The sequence below is a fragment of the Cololabis saira genome, chromosome 13, assembly GCF_033807715.1.
Source record: "Cololabis saira isolate AMF1-May2022 chromosome 13, fColSai1.1, whole genome shotgun sequence".
Classification (NCBI taxonomy): Eukaryota; Metazoa; Chordata; class Actinopteri; order Beloniformes; family Belonidae; genus Cololabis; species Cololabis saira.
In genome coordinates, this window is record NC_084599.1 from 29,506,047 (window position 1) to 29,519,355 (window position 13,309).

At 39.3% G+C, this 13,309-nt stretch overlaps 1 protein-coding gene across 1 annotated transcript; it reads right to left on the bottom strand.

Moving 5' to 3' along the window:
* Positions 1–9,881, bottom strand: ddx49 (DEAD (Asp-Glu-Ala-Asp) box polypeptide 49). Its single transcript, XM_061738593.1, has 13 exons — positions 9,635–9,881; positions 7,358–7,481; positions 6,989–7,074; positions 6,467–6,588; positions 3,547–3,734; positions 3,098–3,238; positions 2,806–2,881; positions 2,525–2,601; positions 2,330–2,427; positions 1,987–2,061; positions 1,208–1,296; positions 1,004–1,075; positions 1–243 (listed from the first exon to the last, which is right to left on the bottom strand). Exons 1-13 carry the CDS (start codon positions 9,747–9,749, stop codon positions 85–87), a joined length of 1,422 nt encoding a protein of 473 aa, XP_061594577.1. The 5' UTR covers positions 9,750–9,881; the 3' UTR covers positions 1–84.
* Positions 9,882–13,309: the final 3,428 nt, after the last annotated feature.

The following is a 13,309-nucleotide window of genomic DNA, read 5'->3' on the forward strand; positions in this document are numbered from 1 at the left end:
CTATTTTAACATATGAAATTTATTTGTGCAACAATCATCAAATATTTTACAGGAACAAAACTTGCAGTATCTGAACTAGAGTTTTCACAATGTTTCCATGTCAGCATTTTTCTTTTTGAGCTGTTTTTTCCCCTGTCCGTGTTTCTGCCTCTGAATGTTCTCCTGGATTTTCTGTTTGAATTTCCTCTTCTGGCTCTTGATCTTCTCCAGCTCCGCCTTCCTCTTGGCTTCAAGTTCTGGATCCTGAAACAGCAGGAACACCGAACCACACAGTCACAATTCGTACTCTGCAGAGTCCCTCGTTTGCTTCAGGACAGATTGTCAGAATGATACGTTTTTTCCTTGTCTGGCACCAGAATGGGCCCAGGCTCAATTACTTGGATCAATAATTTAAACCGTATTGCTCATTGAGACTGGAGACACTAAATCAGAGATCTGGGGAATGGCTCTGGTACCATCGCTTACACATTTTCTACGTTAAGAATGAAGATTTCTGCAGCTCAGCCCCAGGTTTGAAGTTTTGTTAAACCAAACAAGCCCAGTTTGCTTTTATTAGAGTTTACTTGTTTCATGTTCAATCCCCCTTAGATCACAAATGCTACATTCATTCAAAATTAATCTAATTCTTGAACTGATCATCTGAGATTCCTACAGCACCGATGAATGTTGTGACTTTAGCAGCCCATTAGCTGATGAAGTTCTACTGAACATTGTTGGGACCAGATCTCACTAATTATCCTGACAAGTTTAGAAACATTGAATAAATGATTATAAATATGACACCAACATAAAAGCTGATTCCTGAACTGAGGTGTGGGAGAGAAACCTTAATTTTCATATATTCACGGTACTTTGCATACACTTTTCCCAACAGAGTAAACTGTAATACAAGTACTGGAATCTTTCCAGTTCTTCACATGTGAAACTTGATGTAGCTGAAATGTCGTTTTTATGATTCAAAGCAGAAACTAATATTCTGATTAAGTTAAAAAAGCATGCTTACCTTCCCCTCCAGGATAAGCTGTTTCCTCTTGTTTATCTCTTTTTTCTCGTCAAAGTCTGTTGATTCGAGTCTCTGCAACATAGCGCATAAACTTCTTTTTATCTTTTGAAGTTTGGAGCAGATTTACCATTTTAACATAATCATCTGAGGCCTAAAATGCCACAAGGTGAGGTGATAACTGAATAAAAAGGAAAACAGCCGTACTATTTCACACTCCCGTCGAGTCACGTTGACCTGCGTGAGGATCTTCAAGACCTCCTCCTCCTTCACAGGATATTCTTGCAGCTTCGTCTCTGCAGGAAAGAAAAGCAGACAAGTTCATGTAATTGGAGCCTTCGTTTCTTTTCTTCTTTACGTGAGTGCACACTTTAACCTGAAGAAGCTGGAAAAGGTACTTCAGCTACAGGTTTCACCAGCCATGTGATGAAGATGCCGTGTAGCTCTTACCCATGCACTTTCTTAAGCTGCCATGGATTTTGCCCTGGCCCTGCCCCTTCTCAACCTTTCCCCGACCCTGCACCCCAACCTGGGACTTGCTGATTGGGCCGGAGCTTTTGGAGCTGCGTGCTGGCCTGCGGTCCCCACCCCTGGTCATCCCGTTGCTGCTTCCACATGCCTGCTGTGCTGTTGACGTCCCTGACCCCCAGTCTGGCCTTCGGCAGGAGGGTCCCCCCTTATGAGCCTGGTCCTGCTCAAAGTTTCTTCCCTCCTAAAAGGGGAGTTTTTCTTTGCCACTGTTTGGCTTAAGGCTTTTCTCCCACTAGGGGAGTTTTTACCTGCCATTGTTTATGTAATAACTGCTCGGGGGTTTATGTTCTGGATCTCTGGAAAGCGTCTGGAGACAACTTTTGTTGTATTAGACGCTATATAAATAAAATTTAATTGAATTGAATTTATCAGTCTTGTAATTCAGCTGAGATCATTACTCCCTGTCTAACTAACTTGTACGGAGGAACTCTTGGGATGCCCCTGATGTTACATACTTGTCTGTTCTTCAATGGCATGAACACGGTGGATGTCGTACTGCGTCACCAGAGAGACGGACACTCCGTTCCTCCCTGTAGAAGAAGAAAGTATTAAATGAGCTGTATTAGAATTGGTTTTATTCAGTCAGCCCATCAACTCCAGGACTGTTTCCAGGTCTGAGTGACTTTCAAGAAACCGACTACATTACAGACAATACAAGCAACTAAGAGACAGTAAAAGTAAAGCAGCCCCAAGACATTTCTGTTACACGTTAAGAAACTGAGGTAGTTTTGCTGTTTCTCTACTTAAAAGGAGTCTTTAGTAGGAAAATGTAAGAAGCTGCTGAAGGTTGACAAGTACCTGCTCTTGCCGTCCGCCCGACCCTGTGGATGTACGTCTTGGGAAGGCCGGGGGTGTTGTGGTTCATGACCACCTGGACAGTTGGAATATCCAAACCCCTGAGTCAGAGAAAAACAGAAAACTGCTAGAACCAAAACAACTACAGAGGAAACACTTTTGATCTGGAAAACTCAACACCACGGCTGAGTCACTCACCGAGCCGCTACATCTGTTGCAATTAGGATTTTATAGACGCTGGCTTTGAACTTGGCAAGGTTGGCAAAGCGTTGTTTCTGAAAGTACAGAGACGTCTCATTGGCCTGATTTCACATCATCAACAGCTCATCCGTCTTTGTTTATCGAGACAAATCTGATCTAAATTCTCTGAAGGTGCAAACATCCCAGATCGATGAAGCAAATCTGGAAGCAGTCATTAACAGCTGTTGCCATGGTAACAGTTAGGTTTGAAGCGCCACTGCCGTTCAGATCAGTCTCACCTGTTTCATCATGGAGTGCAGGGAGATTGTTGGAAACCTAAACTCCCGCAGCATCATGGTTAAAATCTGGCAGTTCCTGAAAATCAATTACAGAATGATTTAAAATGATGAACCCAACGATTTTCATTAAGCGAATATAATATTTATCAGTAAAGACAAATCATTTCCAGTATTTTTAAATATGGACAAATCCAAACAATGCAAAGTTCATAAAAAGCTGATGAGTTTGCAGCAAGTTTGTAATAAATTACTCCAGATTCCACGTGTGGCGTTTGACTCGCAGGTTTCTTACTTGCATGTGTTGGTAAAGATGATGATGGACCAGTCGTCGTGCTCATCAGTGAAGGTCTGAATCAGGTGAACCAGGTAAGCGTCCTTCACCTTCTCTGGCGTGAGGATGTATCTCTGGTCCAACTCCTCCACCGTACGCGTTCTGATGGCAACAGCAAGGAGCATTGCTATCAGAGGTGATGTCATGCAGGAGTTTACAAGCTCTTTGTACAGAACCAAATTAAATGAATTGCACTACTTTAAAAACAGAGTCAAGAAGAATTCAGATCAGAACTCTGCTGGCTCCGTGGCTGTTTGTTTGTGGTCATTGATATATTTGCTCTTAGAGGCCACAAAACAAATCTGCCACAAGAAATAAGTATGTAATACTGTGTAAAATGCTTGAACCGTCTTCACCAAACAGCAACTAAATACTAGCAGGAAAGGCCAGAACAGCAGCAGGTTACTCACTCCGATGTGCTCTCCCAGAAGAAAGGCTTGTTCATGGCGATGCCCTTCAGCTGCTGCAGGGTGTCCGTCAAGGTGGCGCTGAACAGCAGCGTCTGCCGTTTGGCCGGTAAGACCCCCAGGATCACCTCCAGGTCTTTGGTGAAGTCGGTGCAACCCTGTTCCAGCAGCCGGTCGGCCTCATCCATAATCTGAGACAAACAAGTCACATTGAGCCGTCATAGAAATTCTCTCAATGACTTACGTGTGATCTGGTGCCGTGTCCAAGCTGTACCGGAAACAACACTAAAAACACAGGACATACGGTGTAGTTTAGAGTAATCTGGATCCTCGTTGAAGTCTAATCGTGGTCTAAGACACCTGGGATGTCTGATTATCTCAATAGAAAGCAAAAGGTCACGATTGATACCATGAGCCAGGTGAGGTGAAATTCTTTCTTTTTCTTCTTTTTTATAAAATTACCTGTTTATATAAAGCTGAAACAACAGATACAGAACCAGGTCACCTAATATGATGGAAACACAGTGCATATTTCTATATCCATACCTTACAAATACAAGAAAGCAATACTTTCATCTGCTGTTAGATTTGCTACATTTAAGCAACCCCAATAAAACTGTATAAAGCAAATAGGGCTGGGCGATATATCGAGATTTTAATATATATCGATATATTTTCAAACGATATATAGTACGAGACAATATGGTTTATATCGATTATTAAAAAAATATATATATATATATTTTTTTTTTAATGATTTTGATATAGCTTATTTTGTGACAAATTGACTTGAATGTTTTATTTTAGATTTGCACAAATGTTTTGTTATTTGCACAACTGTCAACCTCAGTGGAAAAGTCTGCCTGTTACTGTCTACATTGTATTAATTGCACAGGGTATTTTAATTTAATTGTTATGCAGGAAAGGGATATTTGTTTTATTTTATTCAAGAAGCATTTTTATTCTATATATGCAGGCAGTTTATTTTTATTTAATTTGTTTTATACATTTTGATATTGTGCAGACCTCTGTTAATAAAGGTACCTGTGTGACATTTGGCATGAGGCTTTGTATTAAAACTGACTGTTTTTTTTAAGGGTTTGCCTCAGAAAAAAATGAAGCTAACAGAGATGCTAACAGAGATGCTATGCTATAATGCTTTGGGGGAAACCCCAATTATGGCACAGAAAAAATATCGATATATATCGAGTATCGCCATTCACTCTCACTCACTCATCTTCTCCCGCTTTATCCGTTACCGGGTCGCGGGGGCAGCAGCCTCAGCAGGGATGCCCAGACTTCCCTCACCCCAGACACCTCCTCCAGCTCCTCCGGGGGGAGTCCGAGGCGTTCCCAGGCCAGCCGAGAGACATAGTCTCTCCAGCGTGTCCTGGGTTTTCCCCGGGGTCTCCTCCCGGTGGGACATGCCTGGAACACCTCCCTAGGGAGGAGGGACATGCCTGGAACACCTCCCTAGGGAGGCGTCCAGGAGGCATCCGGTACAGATGCCCAAGCCACCTCAGCTGACTCCTCTCAATGTGAAGGAGCAGCGGCTCGACTCCGAGCTCCTCCCGGGTGACCGAACTCCTCACCCGATCTCTAAGGGAGCGTCCAGCCACCCTGCGGAGGAAACTCATCTCGGCCGCTTGTATCCGCGATCTTGTCCTTTCGGTCACTACCCAAAGTTCATGACCACAGGTGATGGTAGGGGCGTAGATTGACCGGTAAATCGAGAGCTTCGCCTTTCGACTCAGCTCCCTCTTCACCACGACGGTCCGGTACATCGACCGCATAACTGCGGACGCTGCACCGATCCGCCTGTCAATCTCACGCTCCATTGTTCCCTCACTCGTGAACAAGATCCCAAGATACTTGAACTCCTCCACCTGAGGCAGGACTTCTCCACCCACCCGGAGAAGGCACGCCACCCTTTTCCGGTCGAGAACCATGGCCTCGGTCTTGGAGGTGCTGATTCTCATCCCTGCCGCGTCGCACTCGGCCGCAAACAGCCCCAGCACATGCTGGAGGTCCCGGTCTGATGAAGCCAACAGGACAACATCATCTGCAAAAAGCAGAGATGAAATCCTGAGGTTCCCAAACCGGATCCCCTCCGGCCCCTGGCTGCGCCTAGAAATCCTGTCCATAAAAATTATGAACAGGACCGGTGACAAAGGGCCATTCAGCTAGAAAATATCGAGATATGACTTTTGGTCCATATCGCCCAGCCCTAAAAGCAAATATGAATTTTAACAACATAACTAACTCTCTGCTCACTTGATGTACTGATGAATCTTGCATGAATGTCACATGTCATGCTCATACCGTGGTTTTCTCCATCGCCGTCACGGTGTTGTCTGAATTAAATACTCAAGGTGCAGTCAGCAGTGACATTTGGCTTTAAAAACTTTAAACCCACTGAACTATCCCCACCCAAAAAGAAAACTCACACCAAAACTACAGGAAACAGGACGGCCTGTTCTGGAGCCAGTGTTTGTTCTTTTCAGGGCTACTGGAGTAGCACGGCACTGCGACACAGCAGAGGAGTCAGCAGGGTGACAAATGATCTTTGAAGATATTAATTATTCATCCTTAAACTATTAAAAACAAAATGATTTATTCTAATGTGATTCTACATTAATAGGTATGTATATTAAACTGTATTCTTGCTAACACTTAAATATTGCACATGGGAGCAATAATGTTAGATATTATTTTAGAATTGCTGCTCCCTTAACAGAGAGATGAAACTGTTCATTTTTATCCTTCCCCCAATGTCTGAAAAGGTCATGAAGTCTGTTGGAGTTCAGCTGGCACGTATTTCCTGAACTCGGGGCCTGTAACAGCATCGGCCCAGCCAAAAATAATGTAGTCCCTGCCAGATGTTCAGATACAGTAGGTCCCAATATAAACAAACAGAACCCACCAGGAACTGGATCTTGCTCATGCTGAAGGTGTTGGAGCTGCGGATGTGATCAGCCAGCCGTCCCGGTGTTGCTACCACCACATGAGGCTTGTTGGACAGCTCCAAGGCCTGACTCACCATGTCTGTCCACAACACAGCAGAGGAGAGGCATCACAGAAGGAACACGACCGGGAGGGTTATGGTAACTGAGGGCAATGTTTACTATCAGTGTGAAAGAAAAGATAATCAATGAACTAAAAATGAATTGATCGCTATGTCTGATCATGTTCATCTGGAGAAAACTAAATCTACTCTTCGTAAATATTATTCTCTGCAGAAAGCGTAGGCCCAGGTACAGCTAGAATACAAAAATCAAGCCAAAAGCCAGAAACATTCTTGTTTTCTCCGCACAAACCACAGACATTAAAAATATTAAATCATAAGACATATCTAGAAATAAACAGCTGGAGGATGCATGCATAACAAACTTGACCCGAGCAGATGTTCCACTGGCGTTACTGTGTGGGTGATGTCAATAGTTACCCATTCCACCGACTATGATGCAATCTTTAAGGCCCAGCGGCTTCCCAAGTACTCTGAACTGCTCTGCGATCTGATACGCCAGCTCCCTGCATGACATCACATTTACAACATTTAAAAAAAGATGAAAACATCGCAAGGAAATCTTGTGTTTGCAACATGTTTGTCATATTTAAGCTCAAGTGCTTCCTTTGGTTATGATCATGGATATAGCTGAAAGACATAGCATGTTCCAACATGAATCATGGCATCAATATTCTCGGCACATCTAAAAACAGCCTCCCTTGATCCTCTTTTTATTTGCATGTCAAAACATTTACCGAAGTCAGTCCATATAAGTATTCAACATGAAGCACATCTGTGGCCACTGACCTGGTAGGAGTAAGGACCAAGCAGAAGATACCATATGGGTCCTCTGAGAGTTTCTGCAACACCGGTAACACAAACGCTGCCGTCTTTCCACTTCCAGTCTTGGCGCAGCCCATACAGTCCCGACCTGTGAAGAAACACGGCCCCCTTCATCTGAGTTCTTATTTATAGAAAAAACAAGCCCAACTTTTCCAAGCCCAACATCCGATGACCATCCCGCTTATCTGGTTGTAAGACCTGCACTACCTGTGGCTGGGGATGAAGATGCGACCGATTAGATCCAATATCGATAGAGTCAATACTGATGGAATTCACTGATCAGATATAACGAGAACACTGATCAAAAATCTAAATCAAAATTCAAATTTTGAAGATTTTGCTATTGAAATGTCCAGTACTGATTAACCCTGTTAAAATAAGCACTTGTTTTTAACTCATTTGAATGGCTAAATAGCACAGACATTTCTTCTTTGACAGGTTTTGTTATTTTATAGTAAATATATGTTTTAAAAACTAATCGGTTTTCAGGAGCAATATTTTTAGATCAGATCAGAACTCAAAACAGTGGATCAATGCATCTCTAGCTGGCGCTATGTGGTTATTCTACCGCTTTTATCTATTGTTCTTTTGGTTTACATTTTAAATTTTAAAAACACTTTCAACAATGTTCATCACATTGTTGAACAGTGCTATACAAATAAACTTGCCTTGCCTTCTCTCTGGCTTCGAACCAGCAATCTTCTGGTTGAGGAGGAACTGGGCTAAGTGGCCTAATCTGAGCTGTCCTGTATGTTTTAGATGTTTCTTGCATCAAAACATCTGCTACTATTTAATGGTCATCATCAGCTTGTCGTCAGGTTCAACTGTGTTGGGGACACTGTCGTTTGTATCGGAATGTGTTGAAGCAGGAAAACATCTCTAACATGCAGGACAGTGGCTCTTGAGGACCAGGAATGAATGCAACTGATCTAATAATAATAATAAAAATAATAATCATTTTGATGGTACTACTACTACTACTACTACTACTACTACTACTACTACTACTACTACTAACAGTACTCTAGTTGAGGGGGGATGGCATCCCCCCTGAAATAAAAACGGTCCAAATCATCCCCCCCTGTAAAACTGCCATCCCCCCTTTCCATCCATTATGCCATTTCATCAATGAATGTGGTTTTACTGCTATTTCAACATTTAGAGTCAGAAAAATAACACCACAAAAATAACTTATTTGAAAATTTTCACCTGTTTCAAGTAAATTTTCACTTGAAATTCAAATAAGTAGGAAAATCTGCCAGTGGGACAAGATTTATCTTCTCATTACAAGGCAAAAAATTCTTGTTCCACTGGCAGATGTTTCTACTTATTTCAAGTGAAAATCTACTTGAAACAGGTGAAAATTGTTGTTTTTTCCAGTGACGAGTCTTGTTTTAAGTGTAATAAGATTGTTTTACTAAAATGAGACATTTTAACTAGAAATAGGACAAATATTCTTATTTTGAGTTTTTGCAGTGATCCATTTTACTTATCCTGTGAAGGACAGAGTCATATTGATAAGTTCAGAAAACTGTTTTTTATTGTTGTGTTTTGATGTATTTGATGTAAGCCCAGTGGATATTTAAAGCTTACAGAAGGCTGCATTTAACTGTCATTCCTGCAGTATTTCTACAGGTGTTTTGGTCTATTATTTGTAATATATTATATTATTTGTAATCAGCACAAATTATCTGTCCCCATATGATAAAATCCACCATCCCCCCTGATTTCTTTTTACAACTTGAGTACTGACTACTACTACTACTACTACTACTACTACTACTAATAATAATAATAATAATAATAATAATAATAATAATAATAATAATAATAATTATTATTATTATGATACTACTACTACTACTACTACTACTACTAATAATAATAATACATTATTATAGTAGTAGTAGTAGTAGTATCATAATAATAATAATTATTATGATACTAATACTACTACTACTACTACTACTAATAATAATAATAATACAATATTATTATGATCATACTAATACTACTACTAAGAATAATAATAATAATAAGTTGTATATTTACTCTCTAACTGGACACAACCACTTCAGATTTCAGACTTACAGGAAACACAACTGAACCTAAAAGAGCTTGAGTTTACTTTAATTTAAAACCTGCTGAAGGCTACAAGATATCTGACGTAGTAGGAAGAGATATTCTTCTTCAAAAGCAGTGAAAACAGCCCATAAACGCAGTTTTAACCAGGGTTCTTACCTGCGAGGATGGCTGGGACACAGTTCTCCTGGACGGGAGTGGGTTTGTTGATTCCCAGCTGTTTACACTGTTTAACCAGCCAGTCTGACAAACCCAAACCCGACAAGTCACCCATTCTGGTTAATCTCGTCCGATAAGGCTTTAAAAAACTTTAGTGTTTCCGTTGAAAGTAAATAACGAATAAAAACACTCTTATTTCAACATTAAGCCATTAAACATCCTCGTGTTAAATTCCAGTCGCCTGTTGATGACGTCACCCAGTGACGTGTGCTCTAGACTCTTGCTCCCTCTGCTGGTTAGAAGTGTGAATTTCATCTCTCATCGTTCAACCACCAGACAAAATAATTTAGTTTATTATCATTATTATTATTCTAATTGTTTATCATTATTCATTTATAATGAATGCACTTTAATTAAATAAAGTTTTCTGAATCTGAATCTGATTGTGTAGAAACAGCAACTAAAAAGCTGCGCTTGTGGAGACCTCCTGACTATCATATAAAACCCACTAAAGACCTCAAAACGTGTTTTTCTGTGGTCCTGAAAATTGATCAGTAGTTTTTAGAAATGTGGGGTACTAAGCACGCCTGAAAGATTATTTATTGGTGATAAAATCGCCACGTCTAAAAGTAAATTCAATCTTGTGATAAACAGCAGGCGGCGATATATTCCTTTGTTTTCAAATGACGTTTTTATTAATCTCATACGTGTCAGATGTGGTTAGTATTTCCTTCAGTCTAGTGCAGGAAACGTTGTCTACGCAAGTCATGGATATCTTATATTTTTGGATATTCTTGAAACAAAAAACATTTTAAATAATAATATTTAAATAAATAAAAACATTTTTTTTAAATAATAATAATAATTGGTTCATTGTTCATTGTTTTTTTTATTCCAATTGCAGGTTGGTCTTATTTTACTATTTCAACAATCTTCTGTCCACATGATGAAGCTACTAAGGGAAATCTATGTGGGTATTTTTTTTATGTAGTTCTATGGCGTTTGGCTGTCAGTCCCCTAATAGATTACAGTAGTGAGACACAGAAATAGAGAGATAGCAGTGTTTGAGACTCTTTATTCATGTCAGCTGATGAGGAAAGACACAGATGTATACAGAGCAAATATTGTCATGTGAGAAAAACACAGACAACAGTTCATCATGGAAATAAGAGACAAATGTTTCAAAAAAGGTTCTTCAGTTAAAAGAGAATAAAAACTATCAGACTGCCCTCGTGAACAGATGGACAAAAAACAAAAATATGTATATATATAAAATATGTATATATATGTATATATATGTATATATATATATATATATATATATATATATATATATATATATATATATATATATATATATATATATATATATATATATATATATATATGTTACCTTTCTACTGAAAGATCTGAAGATTCAGCAGAATGAAGGTTTCAGTTTTCATAGTTTGTCAGGAAGATGACTTTTAGCAGGATAGAGCAGAAAAAAAATAAAGCTTTACACATACAGAAATACTGAAATGCCACAGAATTGTGTAGCTGTGATGCTGAAAATGATACACATTGTCATCAAACAGTTTATGCTTTTTATAACAAAAACCCCTCCACAGACATTAAAAGGGCCAATTAGAACACTGTTTAGCCCTTTTTCTTAAACATGGTTCATGTGGGTGATATTATGTGTGAATCAGAATGATTACTTTAGCGGCAGTTCCACTAGTGTATCTGAGACACGCATCCCGCGTGTCCTGTAACTTTGTCAACAAGGCAATATCCCTGTTTTATATGAATCAAGAATTAATGAATTAAGAAACAGGCCTTTTCAGCATCTGCTGACCTAATTTTGGTGCAGTGAGTATTCCCAAACCAAACCAAGAACATCTGTGATTTCAGTATTAGAGAATACAAAGGTTCCAGATGTTCCTTATCGGTCCAATCACATCCTGAAAGCTGTTTTTTTTGTTTGTTTTATATGTCACAAGTCAAGTAACCTTGCAAGGAGTGGAGTTCATGCAAGAAATTAGACAATCACTGGTATTAAACACGTCTAAGTTAAATTCCTGAAGTTCAAAAGAAGTCTGGAGTCAAGTCTGAGCCCTTTTTTTTTTAACGTTCTTGAGCCAAATATAAAGTATGTAATCATATTTATAACTATCTGGTCTGACTGGAGGCCAAGTCACATGACTTGGTTCCACATCCAAGTAAACCTCAGTTGACCTGAATCTGCCCAAAATTCAGCACCAAGTATCCTGTGGTGGACGCTTCCTGGTTGTCTGTCCATCAGTGGATTAATGCAGCTATGAAATAAGGGTTGTTTTTTGTTTTTTTCAATTAATGACTTAGGGCTTTTAAGCCTCTTCTGTGCACAGAGAATCACAAAATACTAATCAGCTACTTATTTCTGCACACAGTTTGTTTCAAATCCCCTCAGCTGCTCTTGAACTCCGGCTGCTGTCTTTTCAGTAGACAAACAAAATCGCAATATTCTTTAATACTTTTTTTTTGTATTACACACTTTATAGTACTTTTCCATATTTTTAAACCACAAAAAAGGAAAGGTCCAATAATGGTCAGGATGTTTATTTCTGTTTCTTGATGCAATCGGTGACCATCAAGGTCCCCAAACATCACGGAAGATGACAAACAATAATTGTTCACAAATCTCATTTTATCCTGCAAGAATTTACCCCTCAAAAGGAAATTTCACTGACCTTTATTTGTCATTTTATATTTAGAAGGTGATTTATGTGTGCTGCCGGGGATTTGCAGCCTTCTGTTCATCCCCAGCTGCTCTGCGTGGATTTAAAGCTCGAGTTTTGACTTGGTGGATGAGCCTTCTTGTTGCTCACACTCATACAGGGTTTATGACCCGAGCTGTTACTGAACAAAAGGGCCTACAATACCTTTTACGCTTAACAAAGCTTTAAGCTGTGGGCAGAGATATTTTCATTTGCAATAACAAAGAGAAGTGTCGTCTGATTGTCTGTCCTGCCCACGCACACCGACCAGTAATGTTGATCACATCAGGTGATGAAAAGGTGTGAAGGTTTAAAAAAAAAAAAAAAAAAAAAAACAATATAGAAATACTTGAGTCAAAAAGCTTGTTTTAAATCCTAATTTAAAAAAAAAAATACTTTTACATTACACTAATGAGAATTTAAACAATAATCATGTTGAAGGATAAAAAAGTAGACAATGACAATTATATCATGCATCAAATTTTAAAGACATTTCTAAGGTTACACAAATACCGGAGGTCACATAAGGTAATTATTAAGATGTGGGATAAACTTCACTGAGTTAATACGCCTGGGAATATACTGATATATAATAAAGAGGAACTGTAATAAATAATACATCTTTTATTTTTTTATTATTATTGTCGTCGTTATTATTGTAATGATCCCTAAAACCTCCATATTTTCCAGGGATTTGATGTTATCTGAGGAGTTACACTAAACTCATAGCCTGAATGATGCTGACTATTTATCATTATTTAACTGTAGCGCTGAGAAGCTCCTGCTTGTTATCAGTGCAACATTTTGTGCTTTGAGGGTCTGCAGACAGCTGAAAAGCCACAGGAGCCTGAAACAGCTCAGGCAGGAACCTGTATGAAGAGTTGGGCTGAAATCTGAATGCAGGTTTCAGACCAATTTTTTTTTCTTATTCTTCTTT

Excerpts from the sequence above, each read along its gene's own strand:
- ddx49 (XM_061738593.1), bottom strand. The coding sequence starts at position 9,749 with ATGGGTGACTTGTCGGGTTTGGGTTTGTCAGACTGGCTGGTTAAACAG. Across the intron at positions 2,062-2,329 it reads CGGGCGGACGGCAAGAGCAG|GGAGGAACGGAGTGTCCGTC; the intron begins GTACTTGTCAAC and ends CTTCTTCTACAG. Across the intron at positions 244-1,003 it reads AGCTTATCCTGGAGGGGAAG|GATCCAGAACTTGAAGCCAA; the intron begins GTAAGCATGCTT and ends CTGCTGTTTCAG.